General features: G+C 43.2%; 1 protein-coding gene and 1 non-coding gene across 2 annotated transcripts; one reads left to right on the top strand and one right to left on the bottom strand.

The window, feature by feature from the left end:
• Nucleotides 1–7,265: 7,265 nt before the first annotated feature.
• Nucleotides 7,266–7,338, bottom strand: TRNAF-GAA (transfer RNA phenylalanine (anticodon GAA)). The gene has a single exon. It is a non-coding gene; the product is annotated as a tRNA-Phe (tRNA).
• Nucleotides 7,339–16,068: 8,730 nt separating this feature from the next.
• On the top strand, nucleotides 16,069–18,425 carry LOC136494367 (uncharacterized). The gene is made up of 5 exons (XM_066490533.1): nucleotides 16,069–16,345; nucleotides 16,467–16,520; nucleotides 16,798–16,901; nucleotides 17,810–17,848; nucleotides 17,973–18,425. Exons 1-5 carry the CDS (start codon nucleotides 16,270–16,272, stop codon nucleotides 18,102–18,104), a joined length of 405 nt encoding a protein of 134 aa, XP_066346630.1. The 5' UTR covers nucleotides 16,069–16,269; the 3' UTR covers nucleotides 18,105–18,425.
• The last annotated feature ends 789 nt before the right edge of the window (nucleotides 18,426–19,214 follow it).

The raw sequence follows: 19,214 nt of genomic DNA, 5'->3' as shown, positions 1-19,214 counted from the left end.
TATATATATATATATTATATATATATATATATATATATATATATATATATATATATATATATATGCAAGTGGGTTTCATTCAACTCCTTAAAACTTAATGCACAAATATAATTTAAACTGCAGAAAAGTAGGGGTTATGCACCAGGGCTTGCTTGGGTAAAGTATAACTAAACGTTAGTATTTGCATTTTTAGATCATCCACATCCTCTGAATAGAAAGTCCATTGCATCATCTCCTGGAGAGAATACCATCACACCATCTGCAGATTCTCACTCATCCTTCACTTGATCCGTTGATCCATCATCGTACCTATATGATATGCGATGCGATGCAATGCAAAGACGTAATTAATCAACTGCAACCATGACTCATAAAATATGATTTACGCCTCTCAAGTTAATGGGCTAGTTCTAACGGAGATCGTACTTAGGCTACATATCCATGTTGGTAAATAAGACGCTATTTCCCAATAATTATTTTAGTTACATAAACCCAAGTTGTTTCCTTATTTCATTCTATCGATTTAATCATTATTCGAAATAGGACATCATTATCTATTTAGCAAACTAATTATTCTAGAACTACAAAAATTATAGTGAGTATCTAATATTGCTAGGAGCCTACTGTAAAAATTTCATATCCAACACTATTACCAATTTATCACAACAATTCCTATAAATTTATATTTTTACAATATTAAGTACCTTAAATTAATTATATAGCTTCCAAGAATATTACCACACTATGTGAACAAACTATACTAATAGGTAGATCATGATTTTAGAAGACTAACAAAATTAGTTTTACTATTTTTGGATTCCTATACCATTTTATATGATTTTACAATTTAAACTAGAAACCGATTTTAGAAAAGCAATTTAGAAATGAAAAGGACCGACGACCACTAACTGGCCCAGCAGCCCATAGACGCGCGCGCGGCCTACAGCTAGGCGTGGCACAGCAAGGACGCGGCGGCCCAGGCGGGAAAACAGGGCCCGAGCGACCCAGCGCGGCAGACCGGCCCAACGGGCGTGCGAGCGGCCCAGGCGCGTAGGCACAAGTAGGCCCAGGCGCGGACGACGGCGACTGGCCGGCCCAATGCGCGGGCGTGAACGGCCTAGTAACCGACAACGCCGGCCCATGCGTGGCGAGCGCGGCCCAACACGGACGACGACTATACATTTTGCGAGAAGGCCCCTGGGTTAACTCGAAACTAGCTCGCAGTACAACCTATACTGTTCATGTGAGTCACGTATTTAGCAATAAGGACCATGTATTAAGTTTTACTTGGACTCTTTCCCTTCTTGTCATCCACAAAGCAGAGCACGAATGGGGAAAACACCGGCCGACGGTGGGAACGACGCATCCAGGCGTGTGGCTGTGCAACGGCGGCGCGCGTGCGCGGGGAAAGGAGTGTGCGGCCGGCGGTGGCAGCCATGGCGTAGCAAGCTCCACGGCACCGGCGGCATAGCGTGCCCGCACGTGCGGTGGCGGAAGCGGACGACGGCGGGCGAGGCGCCATGGAGCAGCACGACAGTGCTGCGGGCACAGCGCACGGGAGGGTAGAGAGCAGGGAAGGCGGCGGTGGTGGCCGAGGAGCAGGCCAAGGCGACGACGCTCCTGGGGCACGGTGGCACGGTGACGGAAGCGGCCGCAGGTGCCGCAGGAGGCCACTCAGAGTAGCGACTGCGGACGCGGCCGGACGGGACACGCGACGCGATGGCGCACCAGCACAGACGAGGCACGCGGACAGTGGAGGAGGTGCGTGGGAGGGCAGCGACACGGAGCAGCGGGTCCGACGTGTCGGGCGGTTTGCAAGGCACGGTGACGTCGGCGCGAGGCAAGCAACTGAGAGGAGAAAGGAGAGGCGGCACTGCTCGGGTGGCAGCGGGACGAGCAGTGCGCGCTCGCGGGGCAGCTTGGTGGTAGGGGCGCCGCGCGAGGTAAGCAGAGGAGGGAGCCGAGCAAGACAGCAAGGAGGGCGAGCCAGAGTTGGGACACCTCCCATCGGTAGCAGAGAAGAAAGGGAGAAGTATGCGGTGCCGTGGAAGTTCACGCGCTTGCATAAGCGGTGGCCGGCGACGGGAGCGTGGCCACGGCAGCGCTGCGGGCACACAGGCGTGGCCACCGCGACGGGAGGCGCTTGGACCAGGCAAAGGAAGAAGAGGGGGGGCAGCGCTGCGGCACGGACGCATTGCGCGTACGGTGGCGGGGACTCGGGCGGATAGTGCTATGGCTGTTGCGCGAATGAAGAAGAGGGTGCTGCTTCAGAATGCAGTGAGACGGGGAAGGACAAGGCCAAGGCCGTAGCTGGTGGCGTGACGTTCGCGTGATGCGGCGTGAGTCTCGACACGGCCAGCAGAGAAAGAAGAAGAAAGGAGGAAACAACGGAAAGTTCGGCCGAGTCCGACAGAAACAACAAGGCAGGCAGAACAAGCAACGGAGACAAGAAAAGGCAGACAGAGATATTCATGACGCCGTAGAGTGAAGCGACGGAACAAGTAGTGTGGGAGGGAAAGCAAGCAAAGCAGTATACGGCAGCAGCAGCCCGGCCAACTTTCATTAATACAGGAGCAACGTGGCAGCAGCAAGGACGGCACATGTTCCACGCGCTAGGGCACAGCGATGGCTCATACTCGTACCAAACCATGGAACAAATATTAAGGCGCTATGCAATTATTTTGCGCAAAACAAATCGCCACAATCAACTCTTTAAAATATAATTTTTGATTTTTACCGTTGACGTGAAAAGTTGGTTTTTAAATTTTAAAATTCGAGAAAATCGTTTCAGAAATTTTTCTTAAGCCTAAATCGCGGAGCTAAACGGGCTTGTAACACCAGGGGTGTTACATTTCGGTTACTGTAAATCTAAAAAAATGATATACAGCATGTGATGCAATACTCGATGATGTGTCTATTTGCCGAGGAAATATGATTCTTTTTCAGTTTTTTCTCTATCGTGCTTGGTAAAATTTTTGTTAGCTTATGAAACAGAGTGAGCAGATAAATGCAGCACTGAACTTTTGTTAGGACCGACACTTGAATCATCAGTACAAGGAATACAAGTGCATTCGAACTTTTAGTTATATAAAGTTTTTCCTGTTTCATGTAGTACGTACTCCAGACGATTCTAAATATTCTCCTTGTTTAAATAAATATACAGAGCAGCACGGCGCTGCCTGGCTCCCTGTCGGCGAGCTTGGCGATGCACGCGGCTCTTCACCGAGTGCGCATGTGGTAGACGCCGCACCCATGGATTCCTTGCAAGATTGCTTCTAAAGCCCTGTTCGCTTGGTTCAGAAGTCATAGCTAAAAGTACTGTTGACTAATTTGTTGTGAGAGAAAAATACTATTCGTTGACTGAAAAAGTAAGCCAAGCGAACATGGCTTAAGTGGTGGATGTCTTTGTCAGCTTCTCCTACAAAACGAGTTAATGCATGAGTATCATAAACAAAACTGTATTTGATATCCCACATCAAAAGCTTTATTTCCATCGTCTCAAACCCATCATGCTATAGAATGAATTTACGTTTACACATATGTAACCAATTACCACAATTCTATAGACACTGATTAATATTTTTTCCTTTTTTTGTTTTTCTATCATTTAATAAATTCTACGATACTTTTTGTCATTCCTTCTGAAAGTGGATATTGAGTAATGATACTGCTCCCTACCTAGTTGCAGGGTAAGCGTGACGCGTCATCCCTAATTGTATGGGCTTTGGCTTATTTTTGCTCAAAAAAACTGGAGTGAAACTTCTCTTTGTTTGTTCTCCTAGTAAGTTTGCAATAAATTTATAGGCGCCCTTTTAGAAAAAATAAGTGATACTGCCTATATGCTTAATGATGTAGAGAAATGTTGTGTAGAGTGCATGGACAGAGAGATTATCTTATGTGGGAAGAGAGAGACTAAGGTAGGGCATATGAAACATAAGACTTTTCATTTAATATTATAGACATAGATGTTCACATATCTACATCCATACTTACTCCGATGGACACATGTTAGATCCGATCAAGTGTCGGGTTAGGTACCAGTCCAAGAAAAAATGTTAAGACAAAATCTTTAACTCAAGTCTGACCCGATGCATTGACAGATCAGGTCGGATCACATGTTATTTTCTACTTAAGGCCAGATTTTCTACTTAAGTCTGACCCGATGCATTGACCCGATGCCCTGTTCGGCTGATCCAATTGCGGTTGATTTCGGCTAATTTAATAGTGTTATATGAGAAAGAATAAGCTGAAAGAAGCTCAAACCAAGCCAGGAGTGGAGCAGCCGAACATCGTCTGAGTCATGGATCAAGAAATCATGACCCAACGTCCTGGTGGGTCGGGTCGAGTTTTATTTTGAACAAGTCAGGTGGTCCATAATTAGGTCTAACGTAGACACATCATATTTGTATCAATATCTTTGACGAATCTCGAGGTCGACAAAGTTGTTATAGATATTTTTATAAGTCGACAAGCATGTTGCTTATACTACTGAAAATACAAAGTATATTAAGCCCCCTTTGGAACGACTTCTCCACCATATCCCGAAGCCATTTGGAGCCGGTTTGTGTCAAATGGGATAAAATCAAACGGCTCCATTCAAGGAGCTCCTTAAAATCGTGCTCTCACAGAGAATATATGAAGGGTGGAGACGAAAATAGTAGCTTCACCTCGTCGTTGTGGATCTTGTATGAGATTCAGCGAGGGACCATCTTTTCTTCCCTTCTACTGACACTGAGCGAGCAGCAAGCATAGGCAATAGTTTCCGTAGGGGTGGGGCGCAAGCAAGCATTTTCAGGCTCCGCTAGCTAGCGTACTCTTCTGCTATCAATGAAACCGAAAGAAAAAACCTGTGCCCTTTCGTATAGATCGAGACGCAGTACTTTTTCTTGACTTCTTCCATACTAGGAAGAATGGAAGGAAATCCTTCGATAACACTTCTTCTTCCTTATTTGAAGAAATGATATCCGACGCCCGCTCTTTCATTTCAAAAAAGTTCTTCTTCTTAAGAAGCAAATAGCATTTCCTATTGATTTGTCCCCTGGACTAGACCTATGTAGATTCGGAATTATCCGTCGCTACGCTGTTCCCAAGGACTAGCAAAATCAAAATAGCGAAATTCTTGGGTCATCTCAATGGGTTTAGAAACCACACGTTTCTCTGGATCATCATAGCGTACTTCCACATATCCACTCAGAGGAAAGTCTTTTCGTAATGGATGACCCTCGAAACCATAATCAGTTGATATACGGCGTAAATCCGGATGATTGATGGAAGAAACACCAGACATATCCCATACTTCTCGCTCCCACCGGCCGGCTGATGGAAATGGACTGACTACCGGAGATATTCGTGTTACTTCGTCCGCACTTGTTTGTACACGAATGTGTGAGTTATACCGAGTACTCAGTAAATTATGGACAACTTCAAATCTTCGTTTTCGAGAGGGATGATCCACTCCGCAAATATCGATCGAAACTTGAACCCTTGTATAGGTATGCCATTTTAGAAAGCACAACAATGGAAATGGGTAGTCAGTATTGGTATAAGATCTATTCCCATGTTCCGATCTTTTCATTTTATGTACCCATTTCTTGGGTAAAATCTCCCAACTATATTTGAAAATGGATTGGTTATCCATAAATGAAAATAAAGAAAGCTTGATTTTTTTTGTTCCGCTTCTTGCTCTAAGCAGAAAGACTTGTCGGAAATCGCCGGTTGGGTTGGTCCGACCAAGAAAGGCATGGGAGTGGAGAGGCGGAAGTGAAAGACTGGCTACCAATAAAGATCCCTCACTGCACACTTTCTATAGTTCTGTATCTAGGATCGGCTGCATGCACTAGTGTTGAATCGGGTATAGAACCCGGGATGCTTGGTTACAATTCCGAATCCGCTAAACCATGTTTGTTTTCTTTTTTTTTCTCGACTGGCTTTGCTTTATCCATGGGTAATGAGTTTCGATGTATTGGGCGTTTCCGTTTAGAAATAGAAGCTTTTTCGTGCTTGCTTGCGAGCATTGGAATGGCCTGAATGGAATGAATATTAAGATAAATAAAAGATTCCAAGAAAATTGAGAAAGTTATTCATTCTTATATTAATTTCCTATACTTGACCGAACAACTTCCAATTCCGTTATTTCAACTACACCAAATGATCTTTCGAATTGGTCAAGACTCTCTTGTTTATGGCCCCTTCTATTCTATATGGTACCTGTTGTTGTTTCATTGAATTTGCTTTAGGCTTGCGATTCTACTTTGATCATTATGGATTGGTACCAAGAAGATCAAGTCCTAGGCAAGCGGACCTAAACCTAATTTTCACAGCCGGTACGGTAACAATGAAAATGGCTCCTTCTTTAGTGAGATTATATGGGCAAATGCCTGAACCAAAATACGTCATTGCTATGGGAGCTTGTAGTATTACAGGGGGAATGTTCAGTACGGATTCCTATAGTACTGTTCGGGGAGTCGATAAGTGAATTCATGTGGATGTCTACTTGCTGGGCTGTCCACCTAAACCGGAGGCGGTTATAGATGCCCTAACAAAACTTCGTAAGAAGATATCGCGAGAAATAGTTGAGGATCGAACTCTATCTCAAAAGAGAAATCGATACTACCAGTCACAAGCTTTATGTTCGGCGCAGTACTCATACTAGAACTTACGAGCAAGAATTGCTCTATCAATCACCGTCTACTTTAGACATATCTTCTGAAACTTTTTTCAAATCCAAAAGTCCAGTATCTTCCTACAAATTAGTGAATTAGGAAGGGCTCTTTTGTGCAGAAAAAGAAAGAGCAGGGCAATCTTTCAAACTTGCATTCGAAATGTGAAATATTTATACAAAAGGGTCCAGATAGACTGAGCAAAAAAGGGCTTCATTTCGATTCTCCAATTTGGAAAATCACATATTCATTTCCTTCGTATAAACAGAAAAATATGATGACTCAAAGAAGTTCCCTACCACGAACTTTGTACCGCGCGCATTACTTAGAACAACTAGGAAAGTAAGATAAGATAAGCAAGAATATAAAAATATTCGGAATAGCAGAATAAGAAATGAAAAAATGAAGAAAAGGGAACCTAATCTCACCTCCTTCTGTACCATAAAGAAAATAACCCGAGTCCCTAAAGAAAAAGAAGTGTCTCTATTTAGAGATTTATCTACTTAGATGAAAAAATAATACTCCTTCTATATTATTCTAGAATATGTATCCCAATCTATCTCGAGTTATTTTTATCAATACCTATTCGGTAGATCCTTTTTTCTGTGCCAGGAACCAGATTTGAACTGGTGACACGAGGATTTTCAGTCCTCTGCTCTACCAACTGAGCTATCCTGACCATTTATTGTGCATCATCCTAGTAGAGTACGTACTTGTATCTATGTCAATTAAAGGGACTAAAAAAGAAAAAAGTCTTCTAAAATTGGACTTAGTAAATGTCAGGATAATGATATGGATTGTGAATGACTTACTTAATAATAGGGATTACTTGCCTATACTATAATATGTTCATTTGTATGAATGGGATAAGATCCAAAGAAGTAAGTTCGGATCCATTTGTGAAAGAGTAGAATAAGAAAGATAGTGAATCTTGTTTGAACCATTAATGAAAAATAGAGGTTGGTACAATAGTTAGGAAGTAAAATGGGCTTTTTATTGGGGATAGAGGGACTTGACTTGAACCCTCACAATTTAGAAAGTCGACGGATCGACTATATAATATACTATAAATTTCATTGTTGTCGGTACTGACATGTAGAATGGGGTTCTCTCTCCATTCACTTTGAGCTGGGTTTCTTGTGATCTTTGTAGTTGTTTTTTCGTCCAATTTTATGGTAAATTCAGTCATAGGAATCCAGACTCCGCTTGATTCGATCTTCAGTTTCGACCTTCATCACTCAGGAAATTTTTGTTGCCACTTATTCCACTCAGAGAGACCGAACCAGGCAACAAAAAGGCTGAAGGAAGTTCTCTTTCCATTCCAACTAAACTAAGTGAAAAAAGGGATAGAGCAAATTGTTGAGGAACAAAGAAAATATCTCCAAACCAACGACTCCTTTCCTTTGGTCGACTCTAAAGAATGTATCGGGAGTTGGGAGTTAGCCGTCTCATAGGAGTGATAGCAGGGTTTTGAACGGAGTTTCTTCGTACGATTGAAAAAAAGAGTGCTCTAGGTCGGAGAAAACAACAAGAAGATTGTTCAACAGTCTGTCTCCCAACCTCTTTAAAGCAGCTACCTACCGTGATATGGTCTTGGGACAGCATTGGCACCTCCGTTTGCTGGATCGTCTAGGCACTCGAAAGCGCTTCCACGAGAGACAGATGGACTTTGAGTTATAGACGGAGAAGAGCCCTTAGAGGATGAAGAGTGATTCCTAGCCCTTATCCGAGCGATGACTACGACCCACGAGCGATACCTTTGTCTTTGGTGCTTGAGTTGTCCTCCCAGCGGTGTGCTCCTCGATTTTGGAAATGACATATTGAAGCGGTATCTTTAGCAAAGCCCAAATCCGGCATCCCCCTTTACTTTAAACCGAGCAATCTGAGGGTAGAACCTTCCATTCTTACATGATGCTATCCATAGCTAACTTACTTGATATGCTTACCCTGACCGGACAACGGCGGCTAGTTCGATTGATCGTATGATCATCCTTCGATGAAAAGAAGGAATCACAGCTGAATCCAGTACATTCCTAATTACGACCAAGGCATGGTCGAAAACTATCTCTTCGTCTTCCTAACTAGCTATCCGCATGCTCATACTTCGTAGCAGGGCATCCCGAACTCCATTCTTCTATATTTATATATTGGTTAAATGGGGACCAAACCTTAATGAGAAAAGAGCCTATACTGACAAGAGGAATAAACCCCCTTTTCCCTCGGTAGACTTTCGTGTGAAAAAAGTAGGATTCCCCCGGATGTTCAACAAAAGTAGCTTGATCGATAGGTGCGCCAACTCCCATCTTTTTTCTGTTCCAGCAAGGAGAAGCAAATGGACGAGGATTGTTCCTTCTTTCCAAAACCTGCATCATGTTTGCTTTATCTCGTTGCTTCTTCTGCTTATCCTTACTTTCCTACCATCCAATCTGACTGAACTGAATCCGAATCCTAAAAGGCAAGACCCAAACCACCGGTCGATCAACAGTTCTTCTTTCACTTCCATCTCTTGATACCTGTTTTCTTGCTTTTCTTACCACTACTGTAGTGAACCGCATCTCTAAGCACCGGGAGTCGTGAACCGCGCACAAGGTCCTTCTTAAACTAGAAATAAGTGAAATAATTGTTAAGGGTCACCTTCGCAATGTTATTACTAGTAGCTGAGATGGTGAGTTAGAAGCTAAAGGCAGTAGAGCTTATTCGTATTGTCAGCTAGAAACTTGTTATCAGATCTATACGGGACACAATCCTGTGGTGAAAGCCGCCATCAACATTCGCGTAGAGAGTCCCAAAAAGGGAGGGGAAAACGAGATGATTGCTTCGCCCAGTAAACTATGCTTGCTCTGATGACCTGGCCTTTATCTCGTTAAAAGGTGGGTACCTTTCCCTAAATCCTTCTCCCGTGCATGCTATTCTCCTGTTCCCCCCGAAGGGCGGTATCAATACGGCAACCCGAAAGCTCGTTATCAAAGTGGTCTCTTCTCAAAAGCTTATCTGCCAGATGAAAACAAGTTCGTAGTAACAGGGGGCAGCAGGTTGGATAAGGGTGCCAGTGAAGAAATCAAGAGAATATGCTTTGGAGTATTCATTGAAAGAAGTCTTCCTATAAGATAATCATCTTTCCTTTGTTTTGACATTCTTGATGTATTTTCCACTGTATGGACATCCTTCTATCTTTGTATCGGTAGCCTCTTCAAAGTATTGCTTTAAAGTTCCTCATGAAGATAGAGAACCAGCTGACTACTAGAACTCCCCATCTCATCCCTACTGCTGATCCGTGGTACCATTTCTCTATGGAGAAGTGTTGATTGATTGATGATCTAAAATAAAAAGAATGCAGAGAATAGGATCCATGGCTATGAGAGAAAGCAAACTATACTAGCTTCCTGTTGCCGATTAGTTGAAGGGAAAGTAATAAATAGTCTTAGGAATTATAGAGCAGTAGACAGCATTCTAGACCTCCAGGATAGAGGAGTAGCTAGACATATATATAGACATCAAGGATAGAGTTGGAGACTCAGATCCAGATCCGGAATAAGAGAAGTAGGTCAAAGAAGAGTGATGGGACTCACCCGAATGGTTATGCAGCTGGCGCAGGAGGCCAAGCATTTAGCCAGACGTCCTGGGAGCCCCGTTTGCCTTTACTAGAGTCTTGAGTTTATCTTTCTAGCTAAGTTTCAAAAGAAAAGGTGAACAGCCCCCTACGCCAAAGGGCATTTGTCATCCTTGGTCTTCGTTCAGGCAAGTCTAATCACACAAGATCAAAAGAAGTGATTCGGGAGTATCAACTAATTTCATTTAAATGGCTGGGAAAGAAATCAACTAATTGGTAGCCCGCTTGGTACTAAGAGGTTCCTTGCCCTTCTTCCATTTGGGAAAGTGATATTTTTTTGATTTGCTGGCAGGGAAGTATGTTTGTAGGTAAAAGTTGGAATTAGAAACAGGGAACTCGGTAAAGTAACTTTCATAGCTTTCACATATTTGTGAGCCCTATGGGTAGATATAAGAAGGTACCCGACATCATCCACCTTACGTTGAGACAGAAGAGAAAGAATCCCTCGCTAGCAAGCTTCTTCTACTACCTGATGATTGAATTGGACTTCCTTCCCCACAGAACCCAATATGGTTGACTACTAGGCTCACAACTCTACGCAAAGGTAGGCTCGATGAAGAAAGCACAGGGTTACTTTCTTGCCTGAGGAAGTAGTTAGAAGTACTTTCTTATTAATCTACTTGATGTACATAAATCGATGGTTAAGGCGCGCAGTGGTAAGGTTCCCACCGAAACAAGAATTCGGCAATTGAGGAGCTCGATTAGTCATACTCACCACCACCAGCTCTAGGCCCATCTCCCGATCTCAGAACAAGTCAGCAGGGAGAGGGAGTTTATCTAAGCGAGAATGGGGTCGGGGCCAATGCTTCGTTTTGGCTTGATCTATTTCACAACAAGTGAAGTGGGAGATTGACGTTTACAGACTGCTATCAGCTCGGGAAAAAAAGAAAGAAGTATCTAACTAGAGCTCGCTCCTTTAGTAAGGAATAGGGAAATTACCACTAGATGGCAGACAGAGAAAGCATAATCATATTGCAGACAAAGCATAGTCATGTGATATTACAGACTTTCCAGTCAATCTTACTTACGCAAGAATCGAATCCATTTCTTTCGTATATGAACTACAATTTGCCTAGGAAGCTGACCTAAAGGTCTCTTTCTCGGAACCAGCTCTTAGGTCTTCTTCGCCTTATTGATTAGAGCGAGGCTTAGGGCAAAGGGCTAATGGAAGACCGACCCTTACTTTCCAATCTTGAAATGAAAATCAAAGAATTTCATGTGTGTGCGCGTGAGAGCCTTTTGTTTCAACTTTATTGCATGTGAGTGGAGACAATGGCTCTTCTTTGCTTTGGTTATGCGATTAGGAAAAGTGATCCACTTAGAGATGAATGTGATGTTCTTTCGCTTGGCCCAAGAGCAGGCACCCCGCCTGTATGCTAATCCTTGGTATCTGTAGTATTCTGAGTTGAATTCAATATTCAAGTCATTTTCATTGTTTGTTTTTAGTTTTGTTGTGGAGAAAGAGGGCTACTTAGGAAGCAAGGTAACTCTATCACCTTCCGTCCGTCTTTTCTTGAACATTTGACTTCGAATCCTAGCTTTTATAAGGCTCATGCTTCGGTCCCGCTACCGCTCTACCACTGTGCTAGACTCCCATCCATACCGCCTGGTCTGAATTTTGAAGATTGGATTTCCAATCAACGAGTAAGTAGCTCCATTTGGGCTAGGTCAGAGTTGGCTAAAACATATATGTCTAGTTCTTTTTCCTAAAGATAACCTATTACACAATGACGGATCTTCTCGAACCAGACTGACTCATCACTCATCTATCCAAAGCTTGAAATAGCGCCGCTTACCTGTCTCAGCTAGCATAGGACCAAGCAATCCCCATACCCAGACCCCTCTTCTCCTTTATATTTAATTAGTCTGTAAGTGCATTATTTGTGCCCGAGAGAACTACTGGTAACTACTTGAACTATGGAGCCGGCGTATGGTCTGAATCAACGAGAGTGTGATACTTAAAATAAAATCATAATTATAGGGAGGCTGCTATATCTTTAATCTATACTAGGTCTTTTCTTTTAGATGAATAAGTTACTTTACTCCTCGAAGAACATTACTTCTCTGGATGCTAAATAAAGAGATTGAAATAACCTTACTAAGCTTTAAGTAAGCACTCTTACCCGCACCGGATTCGTATGGAAGATCGTATAAAAGAAGTATAACGTTGCTGTAGGAATTCTAAAAAAGAAAGAAAGACGAATTTGGATCGTTTGAGTCTTACTGTATATCCCTCGATTTAGAACTTCCTATCAAAAGATATGACTGAATAGTTGAAAAAAAAGCTTATTGAATCTTCCTAAAATGCTCAATCCAAAAGGACTATTTCGTTGTTTGTGCCACTCTTTAAAGCTAGTGAAATCGGCTCATAAGCGCCCGGTGAAGTGGCCAAGAAAGGCATGCATGGCTCTTCCTATTCTTCACAGGCGGTGGGATATCTCGTAACCCATCTACCTTGGCAACTAGCTCTATTCGCTTTCCTCGGGTGATCGAGTTCTGTTCAATAATTCGAATTCTAAAGAAGCTGTCAAGTTATGGCTAAATCCTCATCTCCATAGTGGAATAATAAACCCAGCCCAGCCCTTATCTTGGGCTTGACAGGTAGACTATAAAGAGATTCAGTACAGCAAGCCTGACACTCATATTTATTAATATAATGGGGACCCATTAATAAGTAGCATATTCCCGAATACTGAGCTACCAAGCAAAGAAGTGAAAGAGCAACTAAAATAGTCTCTTGTTTGCCGTGGCAGATCCGTCGGGTAGGAATGTGCTAAATATGTTCCAGGGAGTCCGAACTCTATCGATTCAAGGAGCTAGATCTCACTTCCAATAGGAAAGAAGGGATCATTTGTTCCGCCAGTTGACTTAACGGGTGAGGCAGAGGATATTCCTTTCTTAGCATATTCCCGCATGCACAATCCCTCGAATCCGGTGAAGAAAAATACCTTCATAGCGTAGGAGAGAGAGATTGTTTTCATTTCGATTTGACGGCCTGGCAGAAATGCGTGTCCTTATCTAGTGATATCGTTGAGAGGGAGGCTGTGTTCAGCTTGGTATAAGTACCATAGTGAGATGTCCGCTCTAGAGTTTGTTATCAAAGTGCCTATTAGGAAGGATGCTCGCTAAGTCAAGTGGAGTTGGAAAGTTGCTAGCATTCCGCCCAAATTACCTAAAAGTCTAAGCAATATCAAGTGATTTATGTATTTCCTCGCTAGACCTCTCTGTGAGTTCGATAGGGAGCTCAATTCTCTATGTGTAGGTCTGTTTTGTATTCTTTTGCTATGTGATTCGTCCATCGTAACTTTGATCGTTGCGTATGTTTCGTATTGGTACCAGTCGTAGGATTGGAGGAATCCGGTAGATTTCTCGTCCCATTGAATGGAATATACTTTGCCTTTGACCTAGCCCCAAAAGCCGTAGCTGTCCCCGCGTAAACTAATATCCCGTTAGCGTCCTGGTTAAAACCCAAAACTTTGCTAAAGATACTGGTTCCGTTCTGAGGAGAGGCCCTAGCTAGAGTAGTAATGAAGTGAAGGCAGCAAGCTATTCAACCCTTCTGGTGGGTATACTTCTCTGCTTACCCCAACTTACCTTAATTGCTTTGCTTTAAGGAAGCAAGGAGCCGTTGTTGCAGCTAAATCGATAGGAATAGGATTCGATTAGGATTGGTTGGAAGGGATACCGTTGTTTAGCCGTTACCGTGCTTTGAATTGAAAGGAGGAGCAAGCACGTTCCTTATGCGAGTCATTTCTCTAGCGATGAAAGCATCGAAGGAAAGGGAGGTAGGCAAGCTAAAGTTGGGAAGTAGGTTCGGTTGGTATTTTGGAAAGCAAGGCACTTGAAAGGAAGGCACTCGAAAGGGGGGTGAAAAGGGAAGTATATTAATATGAATTGTCCATATTCCTACCCCAATGCAACCCCGAAAGATGCGGGGGAGAAGGGTGCCAAAAGTACTACTTTTGCTACTATATGAAAATGAAAATGAAAATAACTCTGTTCAAAAGTCAGGCGAGAAACGTATAAGAATGGTTCTTAATGGTTCTTCTGCTCCTCCGAAGGAAAGCTAGCTCGAAAGCAAGGAGCCTTAGCCGTTCTAGGGGCCGCTACCGTACAGGGTAGGTGGGAACCGTACCAGAAGTTGGAAGAACTACAGCCGTTGTTCCGCGGTTTGCACATTGAATAACTAAAAGAAAGGGAATGTGCTTCGATCAACCTTTGCTAATTACATGAATCAAAAGACGTTATTTCCGTGTAGCAATCCGATGAAAACCTTTGCCTTAGCCGAGGGTCCCGGAACTACAGCAGCTGAAAAGGATCGTGCAGTGGATGTGTCGGGTTCGATTCCTCATCCGAGGAAAGGGACTAACCTGATTAGGGTTGATAGGAGCCTTAAGTAAAATCAGCAATTTGGTAAGAGAAGGTCAAAACATACAATCGTATCTCCTCAATCAATCCAAACAAATCGGATATCTCTTCTCTATGTAAATCAGCATCCCATTGAGCCTTACCGATCGGCATCGGAGAGCTTTTCATAACATATGGATAAAAGGGGTTCACGCCGTAATAATCTAGGTTTTGCCCTCTTGGTTTCTAAACATCAGCATGGCCTCCGGCCACGACGAATGAGATTCTCTTCATTCATATTAGGGATGGGGATAGGTGTTCCCTCAGGTTTATAGGGGTGTTCTCAAGAGATAGTAAGAGCAAGTGCTGGTAATATTATCTTACCGATAACGTCTTCGCTATCGAGATCCCAGTATAGCGTTTGTGCTTTTTGCATGATAGAACCGAGCAAGCGGATATCTTTTTCATGTATGAGAGCAATTCACCCTTCCGTTCCACCAGATTGTTCACACTAACGGATGAATGATCAATATCACCCTTGCCGCCTAATTCAGGACAGAGGCTTTTTGCTAACTCCTGGATCTTAGAAGGGAGAAGCAACAGGGAATCACGAGAGTTTCATCACTGCAATAAAAACCCCTCCCCAATTTGCTCCGCACCGACCAGCGGACAGGGCATAGGAACCGAACAGCGCGCCGCCCCGTGGAGGTAGGCCAGGCCCCGGGCCACGTCCCCGGCGTAGGCGTGGATGTCGCGCTCGGCCAGGCGGCCCACCGAGCTCCTGGCGGCCTCGTCGGCGAGCGAGCCCCGGGGCGCGAACTCGAGGAAGAGCTGGTACTCGCCGCCCGCGCTGGCGGTGCGGGAGCCGAGGCAGCGCACAATGTGCGGCGAGCGCAGCGCGGACAGGACGTGGCCCTCGTGCCGCAGCCGCTCCGCGGCCGCGAAATGGGAAAAAGTTTCTATTTTTTTCCGCGAACCGAGCCTAGTTTACCTCGGATGTCGGATTGTTAGATTCTTGAGACAATGGGATCTGTCAATCCGTATTAAAGTTGTCTAGTTGACTGGTTATTTATATTGTGCTAAATTTAGTTTAAGATTTATATTCTGTTTAGCATGGTTCCACTTCATCCGTGAAACGGCTCCAGCTCCACTAATAAAACTAGTAAACCGGCTTCAACTACACCAATAAAAGTGTTCATTGAGTAGCTTCACGGATGAAGTGGAACCATGCTAAACAGAACATAAATTTTAAACTAAATTTAGCATAATATAAACAACCAGTCAACTAGACGACTTTAATACGGATTGACAGATCCCATTGTCTCAAGAATCTAACCATCCTAGGCTCGGTTCGCGGAAAAAAATAGAAACTTTTTCCCATTTCCATTATTATTTTCATCACTGCAATAAAAACCCCTCCCCAATTTGCTCCGCACCGACCAGCGGACAGGGCATAGGAACCGAACAGCGCGCCGCCGCCGTCGCTCCCTCTCCACCTCCATTTCCTCCGCCCCTGCCCCTCGCCTCCCCCTTTACCGGGGCCCGCCCACCAGCATTCCTCGGCAGCCGCCGCGGTCCCGCTGCCGCTCGCTTCGCCGACCGATCCGTTTCCGTGCGAGACGCGGGAGGGATTGGCGCCGGAGGCAGACAGGGATGTTCTCCGGCGACTGGACGCCGCCGTGCGGCAGCTGCTGCACCAAGAAGTACGCGAGCCTCGTGCAGATCCCATGTCAGTGCCTCGGTCCACCTTGCCCCCGCGAAATCATATGGTTGCTTTGCTTCACTCAATCACTCCAAGCTAGCGGGCCTTATCTTCTCCTTTCCTTTCTGCCATTTGGTTTTTTTTACAGGGAGGGTGTTCTGCAAGAAGGGGTGCAACGCGGACGGCGACACCTGGGACGAGTGTGAGTATACTTGATGTGGAAGCTGAATGAATGGCTGTTGCTGCGTGTCATCCCCTGGATTGAGCTCTTCCTGGAGCTAAATTCTTGTTCAGTTTCTCTATCGATTAAGAATTGATTTTTAGCACTAGGTCTCTCTGGCTCCTGTCATAGGGTCGTGTCTGTCTGCCTCTGCTAACGTGTATGCTCGTATAGTCGTATTTATGAAAATTATGGTATTTCGTCTTCTAGACGCTGTATCTGCAGTGTGCATGCAACTTACTTGCTGTAAACTCCTCAGGCATAGGAAAATGTACCGAAATATGCTACAAAGATCCGGTGTTAGAAGATCGCCAGTGGAGCGCCTATATTGATCGATCTCCAGGGCAGGATAGTTACTCTTTGGTGAGTCCTTCATTTTACTGTTTGTTCTGATTACATCATGTAGAAGTTATTATATAAACCAAACATTTACCATCTATTATGGTTATTGCTGCACTTCTACATTTACATCTTTCTGGCTGTTATCATACTTTGAACATGCTCCTTACAGAATCAAGTTTAGAGGAGCGCATGGTTAGGAAGAAATAGATAATTGATATCATTTTGAACTACTCTATGCACTCCTTGGAGTTGTTCTTGGCCTAAAATAGTTATTTTTTGATGTCTTGTTATTATTTGATCTGCATAAGCAGGGCACCAGAGGCATTTTTTAGTGTAAAGCGTGTAAGGCTATAACTAATTTTGGTATTTGTGACGGGGGTCATGTAATCCTTTATTTGATCAACATTTTAAAATTTATATGCTGAGTGGAAGCATGAAACAGTGGTTACTTTCTTTAAAAGCATAAATGCAGCGATGTTTCAACATTTACAGGCATAATGCCAGTAGAATGTAGTTAATTCTGATATTTCAGTCCAGTCACAAACCAGAGTTCACTAGTAGATTTGTTGGTTAAATAATTTGAGTGGTATACAAATATCAGTCTGATGAACTTTGTTTTTGCTTATGTTGGCGATTATATGTCGATTTATTGATAATTTGGTGACAACAGGTAACCCAATTTAATATAAATCTTGGAGAAATATAGAGTGCCTGTGAATTCCTATGTTTTGATGCCCTGCATATATTTCCATGCTGGTATTAAACTTTTCTGGTGTCGATTCGCAACAACCATAGCTGTTGAGATTTGTCAAGGGAATACTAATCAAGTTTATGTTGTAAATTATTGTTTGCATTGCATATTGTCTGTGGCATACTGACAAGTTTCAGTTATTCAATGTAGTTTTTGACAAATTCAGTTTTCCATGCAGGAATGCTTCAATGCTTGTGTGTCTGGCTGCGGATTCAGGGTATGTTAAATATTCAAAAGCACCATATCTTTTATGCGTGCTGCATCTTGGCTTGTATGTCGATCATTATGTTTTCACTATCCATGAGGAATCTAAGTAGTCATATTCTGTTGTTGCACTGCAGTTTGACGTCCCAACGGAGAAGGTCGAAGAGATCAAACCCAATAGGCCATCCAAGCCATCAGCTCCTGAACCTGAAGTGAAGCGAACTAGGAATGCAGATTGTACTGAAGATGTGCCATGCACGTCAGCCTAGTTTGAGTGTTGGCGTGCCTCAAATTTTGTAAAGCCAATGTGCTTCTCCATGTTGTATTCCTACTCGTCCTATTTTCCCGTGGAAAACGCACGGGAAACTTATCTAGCTTAGGGCAAAGTTTTACCACACTGGTGGTGAGAGGTGATGGCCTGGGACCTGGGTGATGATTTACCGCATTGGTGGTGAGGTAATGGCCTGATGAGTAATCCTACGATGTAATGTGCACAAGTAACGGAGTCCGAGTTTCTACTCCATGCATGACAGACATATTTCATAGCCTCACGGTAATGAAGTACTTCATCCGTTTCAAATTATAAAATGTTTTAGCTTTTCTAGATATGTTGTATTTGTTATGCACATAGATATATACTATATCTAGATACCTAGTAAAATCAATATATCTATAAAAGCCAAAACGTCTTATAATTTAGGACGGATTTAGTATCTTTCAGTTCAGTTATCTTTGGGTGCCAGCACCTAGCAATGACATTGACCGAAAAAACAATCATTTCACTTGCTTATTGTGGCCAATCAGGTACAGATTAAAAGATGACTCTTCCTGGACAAAAATCTATAGTGCAGGATAAGCAAAATGGTGACTATTGAATCACTCCAGACACAAATCCGTTAGCATGCTTCTTTTTTGGTAAAGAGCTGGTTCAAAGCCTAGTCATCACGCCATATCAGCACGAAAAGGCTATATGTGGAGAGGTATGGGCCCAAGTGTTAAAAAGTTTATGAACCTAAAAATTCACTTTCAATGTTGATAGACCTAACCAAAACACGCTTATAAGTTAAGAGACCTCTGATGCATTTAACTCTTTAATATAATAATTAGATAATAGAACCTCTATCCTGTTAATGGATAGCGAGAGAATACAATCTAGAAAAATACAAATTCCTATTACTAGTTAAAAGATACATATTAAAAGAAGAATTCCCACGGTCATAAAATAGCTTATCCATAGAACATATAGCGTAACATAGATAATAAATAAATAAGAGTTAATATCATTCCTTGAGAACAAAAAAGAATGTGCGGGTAACTAAATAGAGACAAATTGTACTACAGGGGTCTAGATAGGGGATTATGCAGGCAACAAGACCCGA

This window comes from Miscanthus floridulus, chromosome 11, assembly GCF_019320115.1.
Source record: "Miscanthus floridulus cultivar M001 chromosome 11, ASM1932011v1, whole genome shotgun sequence".
NCBI classification, from domain to species: Eukaryota; Viridiplantae; Streptophyta; class Magnoliopsida; order Poales; family Poaceae; genus Miscanthus; species Miscanthus floridulus.
Note: the sequence above shows the minus strand (reverse complement) of the source record. Positions and strands in the feature narration are given on the sequence as shown.

Bases quoted from the DNA above. Each gene is read 5' to 3' on its own strand.
- LOC136494367 (XM_066490533.1), top strand. From the start codon at position 16,270: ATGTTCTCCGGCGACTGGACGCCGCCGTGCGGCAGCTGCTGCACCAAG. The intron at 16,346-16,466 runs GTCAGTGCCTCG...TTTTTTTTACAG, and splicing joins GAGCCTCGTGCAGATCCCAT to GGAGGGTGTTCTGCAAGAAG. The intron at 16,521-16,797 runs GTGAGTATACTT...TAAACTCCTCAG, and splicing joins CGGCGACACCTGGGACGAGT to GCATAGGAAAATGTACCGAA.